This window comes from Myxocyprinus asiaticus, chromosome 27, assembly GCF_019703515.2.
Source record: "Myxocyprinus asiaticus isolate MX2 ecotype Aquarium Trade chromosome 27, UBuf_Myxa_2, whole genome shotgun sequence".
Taxonomy (NCBI): Eukaryota; Metazoa; Chordata; class Actinopteri; order Cypriniformes; family Catostomidae; genus Myxocyprinus; species Myxocyprinus asiaticus.
The window spans coordinates 20811085-20836652 of record NC_059370.1 but is presented as its reverse complement, the minus strand read 5'-3'; the positions used below and the strand labels follow the sequence as shown (position 1 = coordinate 20836652).

The following is a 25568-nucleotide window of genomic DNA, read 5'->3' as shown; positions in this document are numbered from 1 at the left end:
GGAATTGTGGAGAGATTTTTTATTTTATTTTTTTCTAAAAGGAGAGCTCCTATACTCAGATGCACACCGTGTTAATATAAAAGGGGGTTAAAAGAAAAAATTCTCGAGCTGCCACAGTGACAGAGCAGCAAGCTCTCCCTCTTATTTTCTTTTTTTCCTTCTCTTTTTTTCTCTTTCTGACTCTCTCATTCACTCACACCTCTCTCGTTCACTCACACATCCCTCTTTCTTTCTTCTACCCAGCTGCAGTGATGTCTTTTTGTATTCTGGACAGAAAACTGCCAGGTACAATGTACTTGTCAGAAGACAGCTGAATTTTTCCCTTTACTGTTGCAGAGTATGCATAATCTTCCCTTGAGTGAGTGAACCCTGACAGTCAAAGGAAAAAATGCAATACACAATTGTCATTTGCCTAAGAAAATTACATGTGCAACAGATTATCATGTGCGTTTATGTAAGCGTGGGTGTGTTTGTAAGTACTTCCCTCAAATGTGTACACACTCTTAATCAGTGTGTATTTCAGTAGACACACGTGGTTTTGTCCGTTAGCGGGGACAAAAATCAGTAATGCCAAGTTTTAGGAAGCGGAGCTGAGCTATTGTAATGGGAGTTAATGGAGTTGAGTGGGGCTTGCTGTGGGCTGCTTTCCAGCAGGGATCTCGTCCTGGCTTCTATTAAACTGCCTGCTCATTGATAGAGGCTCACTTTTTGGCAGCACTAGCCTCACAGTCCAATCCCTGTCAAAAGGAGGGGTTGTGAGGATGAGGGTCTGGTTTAGCTCAGCATAGGTGCTGATAACATTTTGCTGATTGGATTTCCTCATCCTTGGCATGTAATCTGTAATTTAAGTGACACCTACACTGTAAAAATGAAAAGATAAACTAGGAACTATTTGGATGTCCCACTGGTGGAATCTCTGAAGAACCTCTAGACACATTTTCAGTTCTCTGAGAAACTTACTCAGGACTGTAAACGGTTCCTTCAGTAACCCTATCATAAGGGAAAGACTTTGAGGCCCTTGAAATATACAGCATATTAAAGTTCCCTGAGTACATTAAAATGCTATTTAGGACTCCTTTTAAGGGTCTCTGGAAGATCTCTAGAGCGTTCTGCTTGTGTGGCAGATGAAGAACCCCAAATGGTGCCTAGAGAATCTTTTAACTTTTACAGTAATACCTTGCCAGGTGGAAGAATTTGGGGTGGTATGCAGGACATGCTTACTTTGAGACCTGGGCTCATCTGCAGCATTTGGCACATTACACATAGAGAAGGTCCAAGAGTCCTCCACTGGGACACTGGATATGGCGTGGTGCCACATTTCAGCTGACCTCATCCAGCCAAAAGCCTCACTCAAAGCTTTTTCTTTTTCACAATATCTCTCATTAACCCTTAAACACATACTTTCTCATCTCTTCTTGCTCTCAGTCTCTCCCACCTCCTCACAATTGACTTTAGATTGAAGAGCAGCAATTCTCTCACAGTGACTATCAAACAGCACATTGCCTTGCCTTAATCTTCTCCTCTGTGTTCAGCACAAGGCCAATCTCCCTGCGTTCCTATTTGTGCTGAATTGCACCCAGTTACACACGTGTTCAACAAACAATTGGGATTCAGCCGGTTTTCTGAAGAGATTATTAACACACAGCCACAAGCACTGTCCTGAATAAGCAATGGAATCCTAAGCCCTCTTTTCCTCTCCATCCCGCTCTCTTTCTCGCTTTCCGTGAATCAAAGACAGGATTGTCTGGAAAATGAGCTGTCAGCTGAGCGTTCACAGTGAGATGCATCAGCTTCATTGCAGACCCAAGAAATAATGAACTGCTCCTTTTTTCTCTCTGATATTTTCAATAAGCTACCCATAACAAGTGCAGGAAAGATAAGAAGCCCCCTCTTGAGCTGATTAAACCCCATTCTGAGTATTCAGGTGGAGGCTTTTGGAAATAGGGGTTCAAGGGAGAGCAATGCTGTTCAGAGTTATGTGATTGTCTAAGATGTTTCCGTGTTTTTGAGAGGAAGGCTCTCAAGGCCTACCTGTCACAGTACGGCGTGAAAGTGCTGAAGAAAAACACGATTAATTTCCAAATTTTTACACATTGTTGTGAAGGCAACAGATGTGGAGGTAAGCTTCGGCACCTTTGATACTTTTTTTTAGAGAGCAACATGTTTGAATGCCGGAAAATGAATAGCACATGTTAAAATGCAAAATGCAAAAAAAGAAGAAAAAAAATTGTTGTTTTGTGTTTGATAGAATGTGTTTACAATGATATTTTCATTGTTTGCTGCACTAGTAGCCAGTAAATCTAAATTGTGTATCCGATATTTTTAAAGATATACCTGTCTCATATCAGGCAAAAAAAAAAAAAAAAAAAAAACATTTGTTTAAGTTTTTAATGTTTGATTCAGTCAAATGTTAGTATTAGTTTTGGCAGAAGTCAGCTGTCATGATGCACTACCCCTTGGGGATACTGTTCAGAGCTGAGAGATGACCGCGCCATACTGTTAAAGACATAATTTCTCCTGCTCTCTGCACCTCTCTCACCCTGCTTACCTCAATTTCAGTCCTCTCTGTGTCGCTCTGTTTTCCTGTCTTGATTTTGAAATCTGTCAGCATTTGCATTAGGCAATCAGAGGCTGCCACACAAGAAATGTTCAAGTAAACTAAGTTTGGGCCACGTCTATTTCAGGTTTTATTTCTATTAATATGAGGATGGGAAGATGCTTATGTGGCAGGACAGTTTGGAAATACTTATGATTATTTGTGCTATCAGACATAAACATAGAGTGTCGAGTATAGAGTGTCGCCAATACTAATTTAATACAGTATTGTTTAGTGATGTGCCAGTAGCTCACCTGTTTTCAAAATACTGTTGCTTTTTCAGTAACAAGCTACTTTTGCCAACAAGTAGCTGTGTGGCAAGACTACTTCTACTTTTGTGTTTCATTGTATTGCAGCTTTATGTGCTCTCATAAAACATCCTCTCTCTCCCATATGTAGAGCTGGAAAGCATCATTCATTTCAGTGAGTCACAAAAAATTTTAGATTTACCGAATCATTTGCATCTTCTTAAAAGAAAAATATGAAGTTACATACTGCTGTTCGTCAATGTTTACTTTTGCATTAGGAAATATCCTGAACTAACAATTAACAATAGTTTATTTATGAATTAACATTAGATTAAATGCTGTAAAATAAATACATAAATTAAAAAAATAAAAAACCTTGTTAACTGTTAGTAATGCATTAATACATTGTGTTACCAATAGCTTAAATAGTCCATTTTAGTTAGTAGCTTGCAGAGCAGCAAACTTCTTTTTTCAAAATACTGTTGCTTGACTGTAGTTGAACTGCTTTAAATCATGAAAAGCTTTTAGCCTGGCAAGCTACAGTTTCAAAGTAGCTTCTCCAAAACTGGTGTAGCAGGTTGGGGAGAGGATGTCAAATAGAACAGGGGTGGGATTTGTGAGGGGGTGAGGGCGATGAAGACAAAATGAGAAACTATTTTATCAATTTCATCAAAATCAATTAGAAGCTGTAGTGTACTGATGGGGCACTGGGAGGTGGAGGGAGTGTGAAATCATAGGGCATAGGAGGAGATACATGCCTATGGGGACAGAGGAATTGATGAATAAAAGACTCCCAGGGTCGGGGACGCTCTGGGTGGAACATGCTGGAACTCAGCAGCTGCAAATTGAGCTGCCAAAGCTCCACAGTCTCCTTGGGGTGTGTGGAAAAGATAGAGAAGATGAAGATGAAGAAGAGCTTAATGGTGACTGTCATTTTGTCTTGTAGTACTGAGACTGTACAAATGGCCTTTAAACAGACCTCTAGCCTACAACAGACAAAATCAACAGTCAATTCCCATGTAAAATTCAGAGATTTATCCAAGCCTGTACATGCTAAAATTGCTTTTAAAAGGATGTGGAAAGTAAATGCATGCATTTTATAGCCCACTACTATCAGCTGCCCTTGTCTTCAAGAGTCTCTTACCACTCAATTAATGTATAATTAAATGCAGGGTGACTAAGGATTCGGTCAGCGCTATTTAAACTGTCACCTATTCATCACCTTTTTTCAACCCCAAGGTGCGAGCACTGTTAGGTAATTCTGGCCCATCTAAATCATTATTTGGCTTATGACCACTGCGACAGTAGCATTAGTGGTGTCTCCCACGCTTGCCTGTCAACAACACACCATCTCCTGGAAAGATGTTTCTGATGTGCGAAGAAGCCTCTATAAATTGCTGTATTTACTGAAATAAAAGGAATGCAAAATGCAGGAAGTAGACATAGATCCTGTTCATAGAAAAATAAGCTATGAAGGAAGCATCCCTTAGAAAGTGTATTGTGTATTAAGAAACTATGGTCCTTGGAGAGCTTTTTTCCCTCACTGAAACCTGTACTCACACTCTGTCTCACAATGGAAAGAGCAAGGAAGGGAAGTTAGGGAGGAGCCATTTTAAATCGCCGTAATACTGTGTCCCTGGTGCGAACATTACCTTTTCAAAGAGCTGCGTGTATCATAAACATTTACACTGCGTGGCAGCCTGGGGAACAAGACAGAAGGGAGCTTACTATCCCCCTACTTCCTGCCTCTGTTTGTTTCCAGGAAGAATGAGGAGGGAAAAAAACATAAAAACAAAAGCAAAAAAAAAAAAAAAAAAAGGAAACAAAAGAATGTTTTTTTGATCCAGAGTCTCTGTTTGTGTCCTTTGGCAATTGCAATTTATTCATGTGTCATTGTACTAGAACAGTTAAAGTGTATATCAGAGGCATTCCCACCACAACAGCTATATGCCTCTGTGTCTTAAATAAGCGTGTTTATATCTTAGCTGGGAGTTCTGCCTTATGTTGGCTTCCTGTCAATCTGTTGAGTGAGATTGTTTAAATTTATTATAAAGACACTAAACTCTTGCATAGTGCATTGCTTTTTACGCTACAAAGTGAGTTAATAGAGCCATTGAACACTTGAGTCTATATCAGAACTTTCAAGCAAACTGTCCTCCAGAGGTTTCTGAAACAATTTCATCCTGGGTTTGAGAGATTGAATTGTGCTTTGTGCCAATTCAGACAGTGAGTCAGCAAGCCCATCACACACTTTGGAGGCATAATAAGACTACAGAAATTGTAATTGAGGGAGAATTCCATTTGCGGTGTCATTACATTTCTGCATATGTAAGAGCCATCTGTCAATTCAATTCATAATTATCAACATACATGCAGCTACAGATTCTGTTAAAAGACAAAGAGACAATGGAATCAAATGAGACCAGTCTATACCCTGCACTGATTTTTCACTGGGGGAAAAAATCCCTCGCCATTGTCGAGGCTGCAGAATAATATGATAGAAGACATGCCTCCAAATCCCATTAGTATCTGATACTTGTCACCGTCTAATGGCTTTTCTTAAAACTGACGACAGTGGCGTTGAAGTTCTTGCTCATTTTGCTTATCTGTTATCCTTTATTTTCCAGTGTTTGTTTACTCGAGAACAGATAAAAGCTTTGCTAATGATAAAAGGGCTGACCTGGAAAAGCTTTATTCACTTGTAACTTGCTCTGTGTACATTTTTCTAATTGTGTCCAATTACACAAGTGCCAGGCTGGAGGATCTGTCAGAGTGCATTTTTATGAGACCTATGTATGCATTTTTCTTACCGAGAGATGTCTACATTTGCTAAGCTGTAGTCTTGAGACTCACTAAACATTGTTCATTATTCGTGGACAGCAACTTGGCGGTGGAAGAAATGCACATAGATCTCCATCTTAGAAATCCTGAGGCTTGTAATTCCTCTCAGCGGTTTCCATAGCAGAAAGCACACTTTAACACCCACCACGTCAAGCCTAACAACACTCAAAAAATGTTGCTGATGTATCCGACACATTTCCATTTAAAATGTAAATGGAGGATGTTTCCCTCACTCTGGTTCCCAGGTAGCCATACGCCTTGTGATTCATCAGGAGAACAAACTGGTTAATTAGCCTGCTGAAATTAGCCATAGAGCACCTGATTTGAACCAAATTAGATCTTAATTGGTTCACCTGCCAATTCCACATAATTCAGGATCCTGCTTCATGAAGGAACAAAACAACGAAGAAGAACAAGCTAAATTATCTTATGGCTGTTAACTCAGTACTTTCTCTTCCTTAGCTCTCTTAATAGGCTGTACTGAGTGGAGACACTCAGGTGGAGCAAATGTATGCTGTTAGTCACAGTGCTTTGAGTCAGAAGTCCACAAGGATGTAGGCAAACTTGATTTGGTGTGAGTGTTGCAGACAAGTCACAATGCCACACATTCTTCAAACTCCCATCTGAGTGACTGTTCTGCCGATTTTAATGACCTCATCTCACTCAAAAATGCTCTTTATTCCACTTTCTTTCTATTCAGCAAATGTCAGGCTCTCATTGTAATTCAGAAAATTGATTGACTAATTTCTGTCCAACAAGAATAGAGTTCTCTCTATTGACTGCTATCATCTGCTGGAGGTGTTCCGTTGTTCTAAATTATCCAGATCAAAGGCTGATTGAGCACCACAACAAAAAACAATCTGTGTAATAAAACGACTGTAAGCCCTCCTTTGGTCTTGGCTTGTCTTTGATGCTCTGTAGTGCCGCCACTCGTCGTTCTATAACTTGGTATCACTGAGTGGCAGAACTTGAGAGGGAACATGACCTCCTACTGACTCCTACAAACAAATCGTATGTCTTTAATGTCACTCAAAAAAGAAACATCAACATTAATTCCCTGCTAAATGATCCACGTGAATTATGCATAAGGAGACTGCACGATATGAGAGTTGAAGGTAGATTTCCACCTTCAACCTTTACCAGCCTAATTGCTGTCATTTAGGTCGGGACTCAAAGTGTGTTGCAGCCGAATGCAGACATGGCTCTGCCAATAATGTTAATATCTGCCTCCAAAACTGTCTTACCCTGGTCTGGTAACTGTGAGTTGTTGGGAGGTACGGTCATATTCAGTACGTCATTGACAGCAGTGTCCGCGTAGTGCCCTCTCTGAACATCATGTTCGCTGTCGGTTTGGTCACTCTCCTCGTGCCCGCTGTCCTTTAGGCTGTTTCCTTCCATGTCCTTGAATGTTGACGTGCTTTAGTCAGGTGAATGAGAAAAGATGAGAGAAGAGAAAGTGTTATTTAACTGTCAACTTTGGTTTCATCATTCTATTTCTCTCTTCACCCCATGCTACCACTATTTGTCTTGTGTTTAGCTCGTAGTCGCCCAGACGCTGAAGCTGAAAAGACGGTGCTTTTATCACACTCTGATGTGGCGGGGTAAAGGATCAGAGGTCACAGGTTTGCACTCTCTGTGGCTGTTTAAAGCTGTTTTGTACTGCCAGGATTTTGCTCGAGTAAAAAGTCAATGTTTCTTGAGGTTCTACAAGCTGTTTCAAAAGTATTCTGTCTGATCTACAGAGGTAATAATGTGAAGAGTCCATCCACTTGTCTAAAAGAAGGTCAATGGTTTAGTTTGGAATGTTCTGGAATGGAATAATAGTATACTTCTTACTGCGTACTGTTCAGTATAAACTGAAACAGGTGCAGTATTTAGCATATTTAAAAATAGTATGTGAAGTAATGTTAATGGTTTTAATCAGTAGTGTTTTACATTGTTGTCACGAGAATTTTGAAAGTTTAAATCATTAAATATTTTTATCATATTGTTTTGTGGCTACAGTATACTTTTAAAACATTGAGTATTTTAACATTTACAGATTGGCTCCACTCACTTAAGTGCCTCACTATTACCTCTATTGTTGCTTTTTTTTAAGAAAAGGAGGGGTGAGTCAAAATGTGTTTTTGTGGTAATCAACATTATGCCACAAATGCTGTCAATTGATGTTAACTTGTATTAAACCCAGAATACGCCTTTAATTTGATAGTTAGCCCAATGGAACACATTCTGCCTCAACATAAGAGGATCAGAGACGTATGCTTACTCATGCAAAAACTGACTTGCATAGACAAAAGCATCTCTGTAGCCTCTTCTATGGAAGAAAAGAGGAATGGAGAGAGAGAGAGACGGGGGATTCTAGCAATGTCACTGCAGTGGTGGTAGTGCAGGCTCTGATTTTATCAGTCTAATTGCACCTGTCCCAGTCTGTGCGCCCACAGGCTCCAGAGGGGATTTCTTTGTAGTGTCGCAGAGCCAAACAGCCGACACTTGAATAGTCTTTGTTTATGTAAACACTAGATTTTGTTTTTTTCTTTCAGAAGATAAAATTGCTGTAATTGGGTTGAAAAATGCAGTACTGAGGAAGATTGGAACATTATTTTGCTCCAGGTAAGAGAGGTCCTCATGCACATCAATAGCAGCCAGGCCCCTGGGTGGCTGAGGACCTTTATTAGGGATGTCTGCATGCCAATATTCCATGTCTGTCAATAGCCTCCTTTAGGTGGACCGAGGAATGCTGGCCAAGTCCTGCCAGTACAAAGGATCTATTGTTCTTGCTCTTTTCTTCCACAATGAGAAATAACTTTACCTTTTCCTTATCTCTGAAGCCTTACAAAGACCTCCTGATATGCTTTGAAGAAGAATCCTCTGGAATTCTGGGATAAAAAGTTCTTGTAGATTTTGCTATATGATTAACATCTACAAGCATGTAGCTTAACCACCCAAGCCTCCGCTCTGGGCTTCAGCTTTAATATTCTATAACATGTAATATGTATACACGTTTACAAGGATATGATAGAATTATTCATATTAGTGGAGAAACGAAAAATACTTGATGAGGGTGTGCTTAATCACTTATGATACAAAATTATTAATGCTTCACACTATCCATATATAAACATGTTGGATATTAATGTCTTGCATACGGTATATGGCCAAATCTAAGTTTATGAGAAACCAACTTTTTTATTTTATATATATATATATATATATATATATATATATATATATATATATATATATATATATATTTGTGTCATATTTAAATGAATATGGAAGTGTCTGGTCAGAGATGATCTTAAAGGGGTCATAAGCATCTATTTGTTCTTGATCATTTGAAATAAAATAGTTAATTATACTTTTGCACAATACTATAACTTTCAGAACTTGACTCTTCCTCCCCAGTCCAGAATGACCATCTATTAAAACTAACATTAACATATGATTGCCCACATTTGACTAAGAGTAAAATATGAGGAAGTTCGCCAAACCTTGTTCTGCTCCTACTGATTTGTGATGTATGACCCTTTTAAGAATACATTAAAATAAGAGTGATAAGTTAATCTGATTGCTTAATAAAGACATACCTTTTAATTAGGTGTGCTCTGCTGTTTACATAACTGGAGTCAATGGAATAATTCTCCGTCTGGAGGAAAGAGAGAGAAGAAAGAGAGAAGGGGGGGGGGGACAAAAAAAATTATTTATTCATGCAGCAACCAAAATAATGTCACCAGTAATTGCCTTTCAATTGAAATGTTATTTTACACAAAGACTCTAGTTAGCTGCCTGGGCTTTCAAAGGCAACCTCCCCCATTCTCTTTCTAAGCACATGTGGCCTGTTCTGCTGCAGTGAGTCTGCTCCTGTCGTCACTCCTCCAGCCTCCCCCAAACCCATCCTCAGTCAGACCATGCTCTTCAAAATGTCATTAAGCCAGACAGGGGAATAGATGAGGAGTTCAGGGTTAGAAAAGAAAGTTTCCTCTTTTTGAGTTCCTCTTTTCCTCGCACAATTTTTGTGGATGCTAATAATAAAATATCAAAGAAATAAATAAACCGAGAGGAAAAAAAATAATAATTAAAGAGCATGCCAGGAGATTTTTAACTTTGCAACTGCAGATGAAAAGGCCTCAATGATTTGCATATGATGACTCTCTGGCTCACATTGAGAAAAAGAGTTCAAAGGCTTCTGGAATTCAACGGTGTTGGAATAAATCGAAGGAATATGGAAATGATAGCACCAAAAGATGACTAGTAGAACACAATAGGGCTGGCTGATATGTCGAAGATTCACAATATACTGTATTTGTGATGATTTTGCTGGCTATATAAAATAAGCAACATCATGAATATTGCAGTGAATTTAATATGCTTTTTATTTGACTACTGAGTTTCCTAAAGAGTATCTCATTATACTAATTTCATCTCTCTTTGTCTCTTGAGTATGAGAGCGTTAAGACATATGTTTGAATAGAGTCTATTATTTAAACCTCTGTAGCAAAAATGGCATCAGAGTCAGTTTTTCAGTTTAAATGAATGGATTCAAATGATTAATTTGTGTCATACAAATACACAACTGATATGCATGGCTAAATGCACAGGTATTCAAGAAATAAGATATTTATGTATGTATGTATGTATATATATATATATATATATATATATATATATATATATATATATATATATATGGGTACTTACTATGTTTCATACTTAAACATTTAATCAGACATTATGAATCTAATTGGCAACAACGAAAATACATAAATATCAAGATATTGAATTTAACATTTTTTTTCTTTTTTTTTTTAAGCTATATCGGCACGGCCTAGTATGCTATAAAAATTTGAAATATGGATTGAGGGCACTAGACCCAAGTTAAACATTTGGAAGATTGGACCATTCTTCAATAACTAACAGCTTAAATGCAAATGTAAAAAATCTTTCCATTTTGGCCAATACTACCCTTTCAATTAGTATGTTGATGAAATGCAGCTATTTTCAATGGGGAGAAACCTGCCTCCTCTCTTGGCTTCAACTTCTATGATTTGAAACCAAGATAGAAAAAGAAGTCAATGGCTTCCTTTCAGGGCTATGTCTAGCCATCAGCCCCTCTGACAAAAACAGTCATCCAGACGATAAGGAGGTTAATGCAGACAGTGGAACACAACCAATGATTATGCTGCCAGCCAGAGACAGCCAGACTTGCTTCCCGGAGACAGATATAAGCTTTTATAATCACAAAGATGGAATAACTGCATACAGAGCTATGATCCAAAACACATGCACATATTCTTCATCCTTCACTGTATATAAACAGAAGAAAGAAGTTGTGCATGCCTGCCAACAATTGTAACCACACCAAACTGAATTTGATGTTGGCTAAATTAATTTCAGAATGGGTTTATTGGATCCTTGGAGCCATCAGAACTTTCCCAACAGCCCAAAAGAGTGATCTCTCAACAACTTTTCCGCAGTTTCCCTAATCAGGTCGTATAGATAGTAACGCCTCTTTCATATAGCACGCCGAAACAGCGTGTGAGCCGAATTGAAGCAGTGCGTTGCGACAATGTCGCTGCAAACAACGTTTGTGCTTTTACACCAGCAGCGCTTCTGCTGCATAAACTGCTGTAATCTACACAGAAAATAAAGTTATAAAATGATTATCAGGAGTGAGCTATTGTTAAATGTTACAAATGTGATCGTCATGAAATCGTATTGACATGATGCTGGTGTAATCTAATGCAGTCTTATAGAATTATTTCATGTAGCTACGGCCAACACAATGAGCTCTGTTCATTTTTAAACAAAATAATTTGGTGGAAGGGGTAGGATGATGAGCCTGACCGTTGTTTGCACAAGAGAAGGCGGACGGTTTGATCACTCGGTTTGGCTCAGTCACACTTAATAATATAGCTTAATAATATAGCCAGAAATAAGTAATTATGCACAACCATTGAATAGCTATATCTCTTTGTTCAAACAACATCCAAAACTTTTGAGTGTTGAGTACTTCACTCACAAAAGGACGCGCTTCCAATATGTTAACTCACCATCTTCACCAGCAGCCAGGTACAGCATCCCACATTTTGTCCTTTGTTAATTAATCCTTATGTAAAAAGTTGAGAGTAACAGAGCACTTCAATACAAGACTGAGGAAAGTTTTGAATTTACAGACCACACGTGCTGTCGCATGCATTTGTTTACCTCAGCTGTTAGCACTGGGCTGTATATGTGTGCTGCTGTTAACCCTTTAGACCTGCTCTCTATTTAATAGTATATAGGGTATTTTTATTTCAAGGCCACATTTTTTTTTTTTTTTTTTTTTTTTTTTTATAAAACCTTATGTCTGCTTAAGCTAAATCATTAAAATAATAACATTTTGTTTTTGTGTCATTTATTTTTTATTTTATTTAGTTTTTTTTTTTTTTTATTACGAGCTTTAATTAATACAAAAACACACTAGACTACAAATACATGCTTAGTCTGTGCAATATCTGTTTTTTTATTTTTTTCATGGCAACTCATCTTCATGTCCATCAACAGTGCGTTGGCACTTTAATTCAGCATGAGTAGCGCAGCAAAAATAGACTTGACGCTGAAACTCCCGCTGCACTGATGCTCACGCGCCACTCCAACATGCTGCTAACGCTTCCTATATGAATGCTCTAACCTGTTAACATGTACGGCGAAAAAAATATGCACGCTTATGCTGCGATTCCAAGTCCAGTGTGAAAGAGGTGTAATAACTCATTTGTGTCCATCTCATTGCTAGGGATGTGCTGAATGACTAATTTCAAATTTAAACAAAAATTTTGAATCAATAAATCGACTAGTCTAAAATGAAACCAACCTTCAGAAAACAGTCAAAAAAAGAATATTTTTTTTTTTTTTATGTGTAAATGTGTTAAATATTTAATCTGTTCCAAATCGAAGCTAAATTCCACTGAAACGGGGCATTTATCTGCAACGTGCTTGCCTTGCATTTTGATCATTGTACATTTAATATAAAACATGACATGCATTCACTGAATCAATGTTAGAGAATATTTAACAGGCATATTTATTAAAAACAACTGAATGAATAGTGCTGGACCAATAGAGCAACCCAGCCTGTTCTAAAGGGAATTCACCATGTAAAAGTTTCCTAACATATTAAAACAGTCAGGACATAGTTGAAAATAATTAACAGGTAGACTAAGCCAAATCTACGAGAGAAAAAAACAAATGCGCTGAAACGTTGCGCGTATTTCACAACGTGCAGTCGTGCATTAGTCATTGATCTAATATGACAGCTGTTCTGTAAAAAACGTTAAACAATAACAGTTATGATGTTAAAAAAAATAAAAATAAAATAAAATAAAAAACAAATAGCCATAGGATAGAAAAAATAGGCCTGTGATGTAGCCTACAATAAACCTCATGCATTCTAAACATGACGTGCACACAGAAAAAAATATAGTTTAAGCCTTAAGCAGTCGGCACCTCATTGAAAATAAATAGTTATTTTCTAAGCTACTTACTCAAAAGCATAAATTTTTTGAGGAGCAAAATTAACCCGTCAACATGGTCCGGTGAAAGACGGGACTTGACTCACCTGAGGCGGCTATCCTGTGCTTGTAAAAAGCCTGCACAGCGGAAAAATAACGTACAAGCATGCACAGATGTAAAGAAGACTCATATGTGGAAACATCCACAGGGACTTTCAAACATTTGGAAATCCAATTCCCGCACAACCACCGAAGTGATTTCATAACTACTTTGCTGAGATTGTTTGTTTAGCGAGATGACATTTTCCTGCGTGCGCTGCGAGTGAGAGAGGGAAGAAGCACGCGCAGCCTGAGGTGAAATTAAACTTTGTATCTGCTCCAGATATCCTCTTTTTAAAATAATATTTTTTGTATTATTAATTCTATTTAAAGTATGTAACATTAATATGGCAGTAATTTAAGCGCAGCCTCTGTAAAAATATAAAGCCAAACGGAAATTTGTCAAAATTATGATCAGTTTAATGGGGGGGGATATTAACCGACTAGTAATTCCAGTGTCGACTAGCAGCATCAGAACAGTTTAGTCGACTAGTCTCGCGCATGCCTACTCATTGCTGTCCACCTCAGGCCAGTCAGAATGTCAAATATCATCCATCGCCAGCTGCCGTGTACTGTCTCACCTCCATGCTCACTAATTACCTCCACGCATGATAATATTTTAATTACAAGTGACGGCTGACGAGGCGCCTAATTGAGATTTTTGGGTGGTGATGAAATCTGGACCCACCGCAGGTTCACACAGTCTTTTGTGTGTGGGGGTGTGTATGTTCTTGCTTGTGTCAGTGTCTGGTGTGTCGCTGATTAAACCTTAAGTCATTGTAATCAAGGAGATAATTTGTAAAAAGCCATTTTAATCAACAGTATATTAGCAGACCTCAATTTGGAATATACTCTTGTTTGTTCTTGTCGTAGCTTGTGTGGTAGTTATTTGCTTCTTTGATCCTGTCTGGCTTGACTTCATTAATATCAAAGTAATGGGCATGGGCAATTATTTTAGTACTCTAACAGGGCAAGTGTGTAAATATAATGTATACCTAAGTATGCAGAGAATTGCATTTTTTATTCCACCTGTGCTCTACTTTGGTCCCTGGGAGAACTCATTATAGAGCCTTTCCATCTCCACCACTATGGATTGAGTAACAAGGGGAAAACTTAATAATAAAAAAAAGACAGAATACAAATTTCCAAATGATGTGCTCTGGGTGGCCGGTCCAAAATTGGTTTTGAAAGGTGGGCTCTACATTAGGCTGAGCCCTTCCAGGAGAATGGGATTCCAGGCCATCCTCCTCATGTATTTGCACATACAGATCTCTGCTATTCCTCTCCACGGCTACGAATATTCAAACAAACGCGAGCCCTGTTGAAAAGCAGTTATGCATCGCAGATCGCTGACCCTTTTAAGAGAAGAGTTGCAATCCATGATACAGGCTCAGTCAGATCTTGGCAGATTTCCTTCTGTTGACATTTTGATCTCTCTCCTTATATCATAGTGGGCTAATTGAAGTAATAGCTTCAGTTATGCAAATGTGATGCCTGTTCAGAGACATCTCATGGCTGGAGATTGCGAAATGTGGTTCAGCAGCATATTTGAGCAGATATCAATGCATTTTTTTTAAAGAATGTGATAGATAAGTGCCATCATTCAACAACAAAAGCATCTATTGATGTGTGGTGATGATTCAGTAATGGATCGTGATAATTAGCACCAAAAAAAAAAAAAAAAAAAAAAAAGAGATATCAATTCTATTGTGCAATGCTCTTTTTGTGTTTTCATTAATTCAGGTTGATGGCCAGAGGGCATTTAAGAGGCGCCCTTGGCCCTTAAAGGTCTTTATGACAGAGAGCTTCCATGCATTAGCGGTAATCTTCCTGTAAAGTAATGTACTGTATGCCTACACCGCTGACAGCCATCAAAGCATAAGGGCTATCAATATTTCTTTCCCAGAGGTTGGGTTTCATGCTCGGAGATCAGGGCTGCTTAAACTACAGTGTGGTTGCCACAAATGGCTACTTAATCAGGTTCTACAATGTGTTGTTATGATCCGAATGGCCCCAGTTTGGCGGCCGGAGTCACCCTATCTCCGTAATTATTGTTGTGTTTCTTCCCACATACTCTTTCCCAAGTAATGGAAAGATGGCGGTAAAAGTGAGACCTTCTTCACCCAGCCAGATGACACCTTTGCAAACCACCCTAGTTGAGTTCCTAATTTTTTCTTTCTCTCTCTCCTTTTCTCTCTAACCCCTAACCCCTAAAATGTCCCCACCAATGCCCCATCCGCAACTTCAGCCTGCGGAGAGGAAAAGCAATCTCCTCGCTTAGTTGCCGCTGTGAGATTTCATTTGCCTTCCTCCCAGCATGACAACTGGTTACATAGTCCGGATGTGAGAGTGTTCATTGTATGGGGGCAGATGCACAGAGCAAGGGGAACAGTACTTCAGGTGCCGCAAGACACAAAAATTGCTATTTATGTTTTATCTCTTCTGAGACAGATACATCAGCCCATACAATTTCACTTGCATTTACACATGGAGGAGTGCGTTAAATTATGCACTAATTCAAGCTGCACGCTATACTCTAAAAGCAATTAATAATTATCAGACTATACCCTTCTTTTTACTGCCATAGAAGTATATGTAATAGTCATTTTATCTAATTCTTTTCAGGAAACAAAACAGTAAAATTAAGGCATAAACGTTTTTTTTTTTTTTTTTTTTTTTTTTTAGGGAACGGTTGAAAGTTTGATAAAATTGTGTCTTGAAGATTTAAGCAATTCCTCTTCTTCTTCTTTCTAGCTCCACTAATGTTTACTGAAATGTTCGGAATATGTCACAGTCAGAGACAAAAACATGTTCTTACCACACTTCCACTAAATACAAATGTTAGGGCTAAACAAATACAAATAATAAAAAAGCATTAAAGGAATATTTCAGGTTCAGTACAAGTTAAGCTCAATCAGAATTTGTGGCATAACATGGTAAATTACCACATAAAATAATTTAGATTATTTAATAGTCGTTTTATCGAAATCATTTCAGGAAGCTTTTTATTATATATATATATATATATATATATGTGTGTGTGTGTGTGTTTTATAACATGGTAAATTACCACAAAATCTAATTTAGATTCTTCCTGCTCCTTTTCTTTAAAAAAATCGAGGTTACAATGAGGCACTTACAATGGAAGTCAATTGGCAACATTTTTGGAGGGATTAAAGGCAGAAATGTGAAGCTTAGAATTTTATAAAAGCATTTACATTAATTCTTCTGTTAAAATGTGTGATATTTGAGGTGTAACATTGTTAAATCGTAATTTTTAATGGTCATTTTAGGGCTTTAGTGTTTACGGCATTGTTATGGCAACAAAGTTGTAAAACTGGATATAACTTCACACAGAAAAGGTTAGTAAGAAATTTATCACACTAAAATCATGTTAACACGCATATTGTTTAAGACTTGTGGCTATACTTTTGAAACGGTGTATGTTTTACTGTTTATGGACTGGCCCCATTTACTTCCAATGTAAGTGCATTACTGTAACTGTAAATAAACTTTATTTATATATTTTTTTTAAATAAATGAGGGACGAGTCAAATATTTGGTTTGTGCCACAAATGCTGTTGATTGAGACTTGTATTGAACCCAGAATATTCCTTTAAGTATTAAATGAAGGAAAAAAAAAAAAAAAAAAGAGATTCTCCTTTTAAATCAAACCATTATATTTACTCATTTAATAGCAGTTTGGTGATTGCTGTTATCTGGAAGCTTATTCATTAGTCATCTTAAGGTTTATTTACACAGTCCCCGGAGTGCTGTGAGAAAATCAGTACTCATAATGAGTCCTGTTGTTTATTTACCTATTTCCACAAGGAGCTTACCAAGGAGAGGTTATCAAGGGAAAGGCAGGTGGTGCATAGCTATTTTCTTGCAAAACAATAAATGAATAAATAAAATAAAATAAATAAAAACTGGAGAAGTCAGACACGCTTTGTTGAGCAGGGTTTAGGAGAAGAAATGAGCCTGTAGCAAGAGTGGCATTTTCCATGGAGGCTTAGGAGATGTCTATATGTCTATAAACTTAAAGCTGCAGTGAGGCTGCAAAGAAACTATCTGTTTGTGTGTGTGTGTGCGTGCATGTGTGCGTGCGTGCGCTGTTTGAATGGAGCAGGGGAGTCTCACACTGAAAGCCAAACTTAACATTGAGTTGCTCTTCCTAGACTTCACTGCCAGCCTCATTTATTTCCTCACACACACTCCCTCTCCTCCTTGTCCAACATGTAGCCTTTCTTTTTAATTTTAATCTTGTTTGCCTCCTACTCTCCAGAGATTGCAACAAGCCTTCTCTTTTCACCCCACTGTCTCTTTGGAGGGTCTGCAGCATCTCTAAGCCATTTCAGTCCTTGTTTCGCTGAGGCAGTTCTCTGTGTGGCACCCATGACAACAGGAACAGACCACCACGGCTTCCTCTCCACCGTGGAGCAGAGCACCTGGTAGGACTGGATTTATCTTTATTCACCAGCTCAGAGAAACACACTGTGGAGGGTGGAAATGCTCCTGAGCCAGTGTTAGGTTGCCAACCCCTGATTACAGAATTTCCCATAGATCCTCTGCCATCTGCTAGATTATAGATTTCCCCTTCTCTTGCAGACCGTATGAGCCCTAGGGGAAGCTCTACAGTATAAAGGAGGCGAAGGAGCGCCTCAGGCTCGCCCTGGCATCGGGATGAGATTACATTTTCTTTTTCTGCCTCTTCAGTAGGAGAGATGAATATGAGGACTTGTTGATGTTTAAAAGCATCCAGCTACCTACAAACACAAATTATAAAGAATCAATCGCAACGGGAGCCCATGTGACAAATAAGCTGCCATATCCTCGCAATCATTCCACTTCATCACCCGTCAATTCACACTCAACTCAATTTCCCCCATTGCAAATCCATCTTATTATGAAAGGCCGTTGTTTCCATGGGTAAATGCTTTGATAGCTTTTGCACCTTTAAACTGGCAACAACACACCCCGTCGGTCCAAAGTGATGCAATTTGTATTTTCAAAATACAATTGGACAAAAACGAATAATTAAAAAGTCAACATAGGTGGCAACATGATATGCTCAGCTTTGCATTATTCCACTAGCTAAAACAAGACTCCATGGGGACGAAACAGTGTGTTACAAATTAGTATACACAATACCCTCACTTTCTACCTCACTCGTTCAGTGTTTCTTTCCCTGCAGACTGCAGCTGATATATTTCCTTTACATAAAACAATCGCAAAGCACTAATAAACAACTTAAGTACCAGGAATGGGTATTTCCCCAATCAACAGCTGCATCATAAATGCAGAGCAGGGAGCAAGAGAGGAAAAGTCTTTGTGTTTGGTCCTGTAATAGACTCAGTTAATATCTACTAAGGACTATTGGTTCCATTCGCCTGCAGTCAGTTTATTTGTGATTAATTATGCATACATTAATAGCAACTGTGTTAATAATTCACAAGGTCATCATATGTCAAAGCTCTTTGCCTTTTAGCATGATGAAAAGATTTAAATAACCCATCCTATCCTTGCATACAGTATCTGCATTCCAGCAAGGAGGACTGTAATGACATGTTGTTTGCTAACATACTGTATGGCAGTATTATTACTGAGAAACTCCTCTCTGATCTACTGTATATAATATGACTCTGTGCGCATGTGTGTGTCATTGTGTACTTTGATATTTTGTTTCAACAAGAAGACTTGGTGTTTGGTTTTGGCCTTTGTGGTGTTCGGGAATTTATCAGATATTCTGTCTGCTATAAATAGCTGTTTCAACAGTACAATATCCATATCAAGCAGCAGAGACTATGTGCGTGTGCTTTATAGACTCACAATCTGCTTGGATGTTTTACAGGAAGCAGACTGGTCAGTAATATAATAAACGAGAAGGTGTGTGTGTGTGTGTGTGTGTGTGTGTGTGTTTGTAGTGGTGGAGGTAATGGGGGTGGGGTGCTTGGCTACCACATTCGTTTTTGTTTTGTTTTTGTTTTTTAAGGGAAAATTTGGCCATAGAATCTAATGAAACTCAAATGGAGGCAACTTTTTTAAATCAATCCCATGCGATTTTATTCTAAATGAGTGTCTGGGCTAAAAGGCATTCACATCCCTTTTTCAAAAGTCTTCCCATGTCCACCTGGCATCACCTGGGACGGAAAAAGAGACACCTGGACACACAATGATCCTGGCACATACAAATCCAAAATTCGCTATTCTGATTCGCTAACCTTCTGCTTAAGAAACTTGACATGAACAGGCTGTTAGTTACTGCCCATTTTCCCACTAAATTCCTTTGTTGAGGGCTTTTCCTTCAGTTGTGCTTCTTGAAGAAATATTTTGGGTACAAATTAAGTACAATCGACAGCATTCGTGGCATAATGTTAATACTAAAAAATAAATAATTAAAAGATATAATAATAATAATAATAATAATAATAATAATAATAATTTTGACTCCTTTTCTTTAAAAAGCAAAAATCAGCATTACAGTGAAGCACTTGGTACAAATGGTACAAATAACTGAGGCCAATCTGTAAACGTTAAAATACTCACTGTTTCAATAGTATACCCACAAGTTGTAAACAATATGCGTGTTAACATTATTTTAATGTGATAAAAAATCACTAACTGACCTTTTCTGTGTAAAGTTATATCCAATTTTACAACTTCGTTTCCAAGAATTTAACAACATAAACCCTAAAACGACAGCAAAAACGATGATTTAAAAAACTTTTCAGCTCAAGTAATACACGTTTTCATAGAAGAATTAATGTGCTTTTAAAAGTATATAAGCTTCACATTTCTGCCTTTAAACTCTCCAACGACCCCTTTCACTTCCTCACTGTAACCTCGTTTTTTTTTTTTTTTTTTTTTTTTTTAAAAAGAAAAGTAGGGATGAGTCGGAATATTATTATTATTTTTTGTGGTAATCAACATTATGCCACAAATGCTGTCGATTGCTAACTTGTATTGGACCAGGAATATTCCTTTAGGAAGAAGAGGAGCTATTGTAAACACGATTTTTAGATTTCCGAGTCGTGCGTGCCTGTGCAAAATTCTCCGCCATAATCTTGTTGTTTTGCTATTGCTAAGATGTTCTGAGTGGCTTTTAGTGTGTTGCTAGTGTTTAGGGTGTTCTTGGTGATTTCTAATTTACTTATTGGCCCAAGTCAGCAGAGCCCACCGCCAAGTCTCTATGATATTCTGGTCCCTAGATATGACTCGAGTCCCACCTTCAATGCAAGTGGGTTTTTCTGCAGGTTTTAATCTACCTGGTGAAAGTCCATTCACTTAAAAAACAACAGCACACCTCTCCTCAACAAGCAATGTGATTTGAGGCAGGACAAGTTATGCACTAAAGTCTCGTACTTATTGTTAGGGGTTTGTTCAGATCCCTAAATGTAAGTAAAAGCAATAATACTAATAGTGATGTTTGCCTTAGAAAGTACCCATTAATTAATTTACAAACTATTCAACAGGTTTTGTAGAATATTATTCTTCAATCCAAATCCTTAAATGGCACTATTTGTAACATTTTTAGCATGTTTTATTCTATACAAAGAGTTGACGAGAGTGAATGCTTTGCCTGTTACATTCACAACTCAGGATGAGTACCATTGAGCCATTTTACAACACAGTCATGCATCTTTCTGTTTTCTCTCGCCCACAAACGTACACACACACACACACACACACACACAAACACTTATACACACAGAGACACATTCAGCGGGCGCAAGCAGAGGAGATGAGCTATGTGAACACCTTTACATTAGTGTAATATTCAGCACTGGGCACCAGCAGGGAGCGCAGACTCATCCATTCTGGATGCTGCTTTTGTTATGAGTGTAAATCATACACTCTCTTGTCACTTTGATCCAAAATAATGACACAGTATCTTGGGGTATGTTCTCCCAAATATCTGTCAGTGCAGCTGAAATGTCTAATAGGCCACACCGCCCTACCCCCCACGGATCAAGACCATTCTCCTTCCCCAATGAAAGCGCAGCCCATCTCCTCACAATGAGGAGTGTGTAGATATGCAGCAGTGTGATTTCTGCAAACAGGATGCACTGCTGTTGGGTACCAGTAGAACTTCATAATTTTTCACTAATCCTTGCTACCTGCTCCACTTATTCAAACAAATGTTTTAATAAACAAATGTTGAGCCATGATGCTCATACAAGTAATAAAGGTTCAACTCCAGCTTGCAACATTTCCAAAGTCCCTTTAAGGCATGTCAGGTTACTCGGCGGCCATGTTCATAATGCCTCCGGGCAGCTTTTTTCTGTAGATAATAAGCTATTTTCTAAGTACAGCTCATATCTACTTTAATGGGGAAAGATGGAAATCTCTAAAATGATTGGTTAAGATTACAAGCAAATAACATATTGTCGTTGTCCAATGAAAAACTTGTATCTCCACTTTTGGCAATTTTGCCATTTTCCCATTGACGGAATGGACCGAATGACCTCTTCCTACTGTTTCAATTGTACATCCAAATGACCAAAAAAGAGATGTTTAATCAGGCTATCTGTTTAACAAGTATCTCCATTGGCCTTGAGAAGTGTCCATCAAAACCGTGTATGTCCCTCCCTTATGTTTTGAAGAACGTCAACTAATTTACCTTAGCTGTCCGGCTGAAGTGTAGTGATGAGATTGCCTTCAGCACGCTGGCTCTGTGATTTCCCTGACAACCAAAGCCATTCATGCATGCACAATGTCAGTTGGCTTTAAAAAGTAGACTATACCGGCAATATATGGTTGCAAAATTTCCATCTTCGCGAAACCGTGAGTGAAAGCTAATTTGTCCGGAAAACGTGTCTTGAAACCAAACTGTCCACTCAACAACTGGACTAGAATCCCTAGTCATAAAACTGATTTAGATCTAAAATAGTAAGTGAACGCTCAGATTATATCCAAAAATCAATTTGTGTATGTCCACGCTCGCTAACAAAATCCATGTAAGTCCAATTAAAATATCGAACAGTTCTCTAACAGATGTGTAATGATAGAATTCTATTTATGGTGCTAATCATGTTATTTTAGATTCATTCTGTAAGATTGTTTATGAGAAAAAGAGTTTTTCCATGCTCTTGAAAAAGGATTTTTTTGGAGATACATGCCTTTCATGAGACGGCGACAATATTTCAACTATGCAATCGGACAACAATGGTATCATATATTGTGCTTCTTTAGCATCAATCACACACAAAAAACACCTTCTCGATAAAAACAGAGGCAGTGTCTCTTAAAAGGTGCCTCTTTTAACTGTAAGGCGGGAATTCCATTTCTACAGCCGCCATATTCATCGTTACAATTTCTCCCTTTCATAAGGATCCCAGTGATCCATTTCTTCCTATACTGTCTCTATCTGCTAATCACAGTTTTCTTGTTTCCACTATATAATAATGTAATAATAGTTAAAAAAAATAATTAAAATAAATCAACCTCCCACCTCCAATGCACCTTACCACATCTCCTGTTATGCCTAAATAGACAGATGGATGGATAAAAACCCCTCTGTAATCAAAACAAGGTTGACCCCATCAGCACAATTCATGATGCAATTCTGTTGTTAGAGTAGTTAATGCTCAGATTTAGCCATGCTGGACACATCTGCTCCTAATATTCCAAATGGCCTTTTTCAGCATCTGTCAGCATCAGGATCGAGAGGAGCGTTTTACCTCGCCCCACATCAGTGCCTCATCTGTAGACTGACGAGCAGATTGTAATCAGAGCGCTGACAGTCTGCTATCACCACTGCACGACAACGTCCCCTTACGACGCGTTACACTAGGGACTACCAACAGATACGTGCTAATTCAAGCATGCGTTCTGATTTTCAATTAGCAATTTGCTTCAATACCCCTCCAAACTGTTGTATCACAGCACTTATTTAACACTTTTCCCTACACTCCTATAACACAATGCAAACAATAGAAACACACTTTACATGCATGCTGTCAGGCTCACACCCTTGTTTTACATTCCCACATCCTGGGCTCAACCACATGCATGCACGCGCACACTCTCATACTGGGCCAGTAAACGTGCTGGTCTGCTCTGACTTCCAGAGAGAGCTGAGCAGCTTGGGTCTTGCTGTGATGAGAAGGGCCAGATGCTGCGGGCTTGACCCCACACTGCTGCAGCAGCTGAAACACACCAGGATAATCTGTGCTGACTTTCTTTAATTTAATTTGTATTAAACTGTCTTTAGGGGTAAACAGATTTAGGGGGGAGGGCAGGATGGAGTGAGGGTCATGTAAAAACAACAACATATGGCCAGCACATCACCCCAACCCCAGAGACAGTGACCTCTGCACCTCCCACATCTGCATTCACACCGATAAAGATTGCATTCATATTTGGCGGCACGCCCGATCTTGCTCTGAAGAGTTTCTTTTATTGGAGAGTAATAACATGCCTCATGTCACACTCTTTTCACCATGACTTCCTTGAAATAAAGAGCTGAAATCCTTTTGTTCTGTCACCGTAAACAACACATCGTAATTGTCTCTTATCAAAGCTGTCTGGGTGCATTTGTGTTCATGTGAGTGTGGGTGTGCAGGATTGTCTTTCGCTAGTGCACATCGGTTATCGGACCCAACATATCTTAAGGCTGACTGTGTGTCTATTCAGTTGCAGATTGAGAGAGTTGTTTTTTGTCTCAGTGCAGTGGCGAATAATTTTATTCATCTCCTTTCATTCGGCTCCTCCTGATTAGCAGCCAATTTCATTCCTCACAGGCTGATAAAAAACTGATATCCTATAGAGCTGGACTCTTTTTATTTATTCAAAGGGTTCCAACTGTGGCCTTTCTATTTAATCTACAAGATGTTTTTCAAAAGCAGTGGAAATCCCTCTGCCATGGACAATTTAAACTTCAAAAAACAACACTTAACAGGGATTCAAGCTAAGCTTTGGTGGAAATGGTTCCCCGTCCATATGCAGATTGTGGCAAGGCTGAATCTCTAATTTAGTGATTTAATGCCACTCCCTGGAGAAAGATGAAGCGATGTAGCCATTTTGTCTTGAGTAGTTTGAGATCCTCTTTGTGTTTTGTTTAGGTGACAGGCTTGTTGATGAAGCTACCATGCACTAAAGAAGATTTATAAGAAGACAAGCTTAGTCGCACATACAGTACAGCAGCTGAGACTGCGTAGACAGATCAAGAGTGTGAATATCTATAAAAAGATAGTACTGTAGGAGAATGTCAAAGTGGAGAAGAGTTAATCTTCCTCTGTTTTGATGGCAAGTAGAATAATTAGGCTCACTTACACTCATTACACGAGAATAATGCCAGCTTAAGAGTTCTCCAACGGCTCCAATTTTATTCAGTTCGAGCTTTGAAAAATAGCTCTTCCCTTGATTAGCAGAAACAGGAGATCTGACACCTGGGGTCCCAAGCTCGGAATAAAAATAAATAAATGAAAATGAGTCTTTAAAATGGGTTTTTAATAGAGTGAATACGATTGAAATATCTTTACTCAGGTAATTATTAATATATATATATATATATATATATATATATATATATATATATATATATATTATTTATTTTATTTTTTTAAATCAGATAAAAGAGCAGAATAAAAAATAAAAGAGCATATCATGTAGCTACCGATGCTGACTTTTTTGCTGATTATTTTTGTCCTCAAATTCCTTGTCTTATCTTAAATCACCCCATGACACACACACACATTATTTTTGTCTGAATATGCCAGGAGATAGATTATAATTACACTAATATAATAAGTAAATTTTATATGATAAGTGATTTAATATGATAAGTGATTTTTATTTTATTTTTTATAATAGACTGCTTATTAACTATATTATTCACATTATAATTATCACAATCAACTGTCTACCTTTATAGTGCCCATACCGAGACTGTGGTTCGACAAACCTGCAAAGACTGGCAAACAGCCCCTCAGCTAAATGTGACGTAATTACTGTCTGGGTTAACAGCCCCTCTCTAATAGAGATCATTAGTGAGACTAGAGCTGAGGTCAGCCCAGACAATACAAAGAGGGTATCAGATCTATGAAGAGAGAGAACATTTATCTCTCCTTTTGTTCTAATGTCACACCAACACCATCATGCAACCAATAGTGTATGATTTTAACCATATAGATTTCTCAAGTATGGTAAGATTTCTAATGTAACAGACTGACAAGGTTGAATTCTGTGTCAATTAACACCCAAATAATAACTTTGGTGACTTTATAGGGAAGAAGTGATAGAGCTGATTGACATCTTTCCCAGCAGAGAACAGATGCTCTCAGGAGCATGCAGTTA

At 38.2% G+C, this 25568-nt stretch overlaps 1 protein-coding gene across 4 annotated transcripts in view; it reads right to left on the bottom strand.

Annotated features, from left to right (window-relative positions):
• LOC127418370 (protocadherin-19-like) overlaps nucleotides 1-25568 on the bottom strand; it is a 58250-nt gene that overhangs the window by 13391 nt on the left and 19291 nt on the right. For all 4 annotated transcript variants that reach the window (XM_051658982.1, XM_051658985.1, XM_051658983.1 and 1 more), the window contains exons 3-4: nucleotides 9273-9331; nucleotides 6930-7102 (exon numbers count right to left, since the gene is read on the bottom strand). In XM_051658982.1, coding sequence (XP_051514942.1) covers nucleotides 6930-7102; nucleotides 9273-9331 — 232 coding nt within the window. The remainder of the gene's footprint in view (nucleotides 1-6929; nucleotides 7103-9272; nucleotides 9332-25568) is intronic.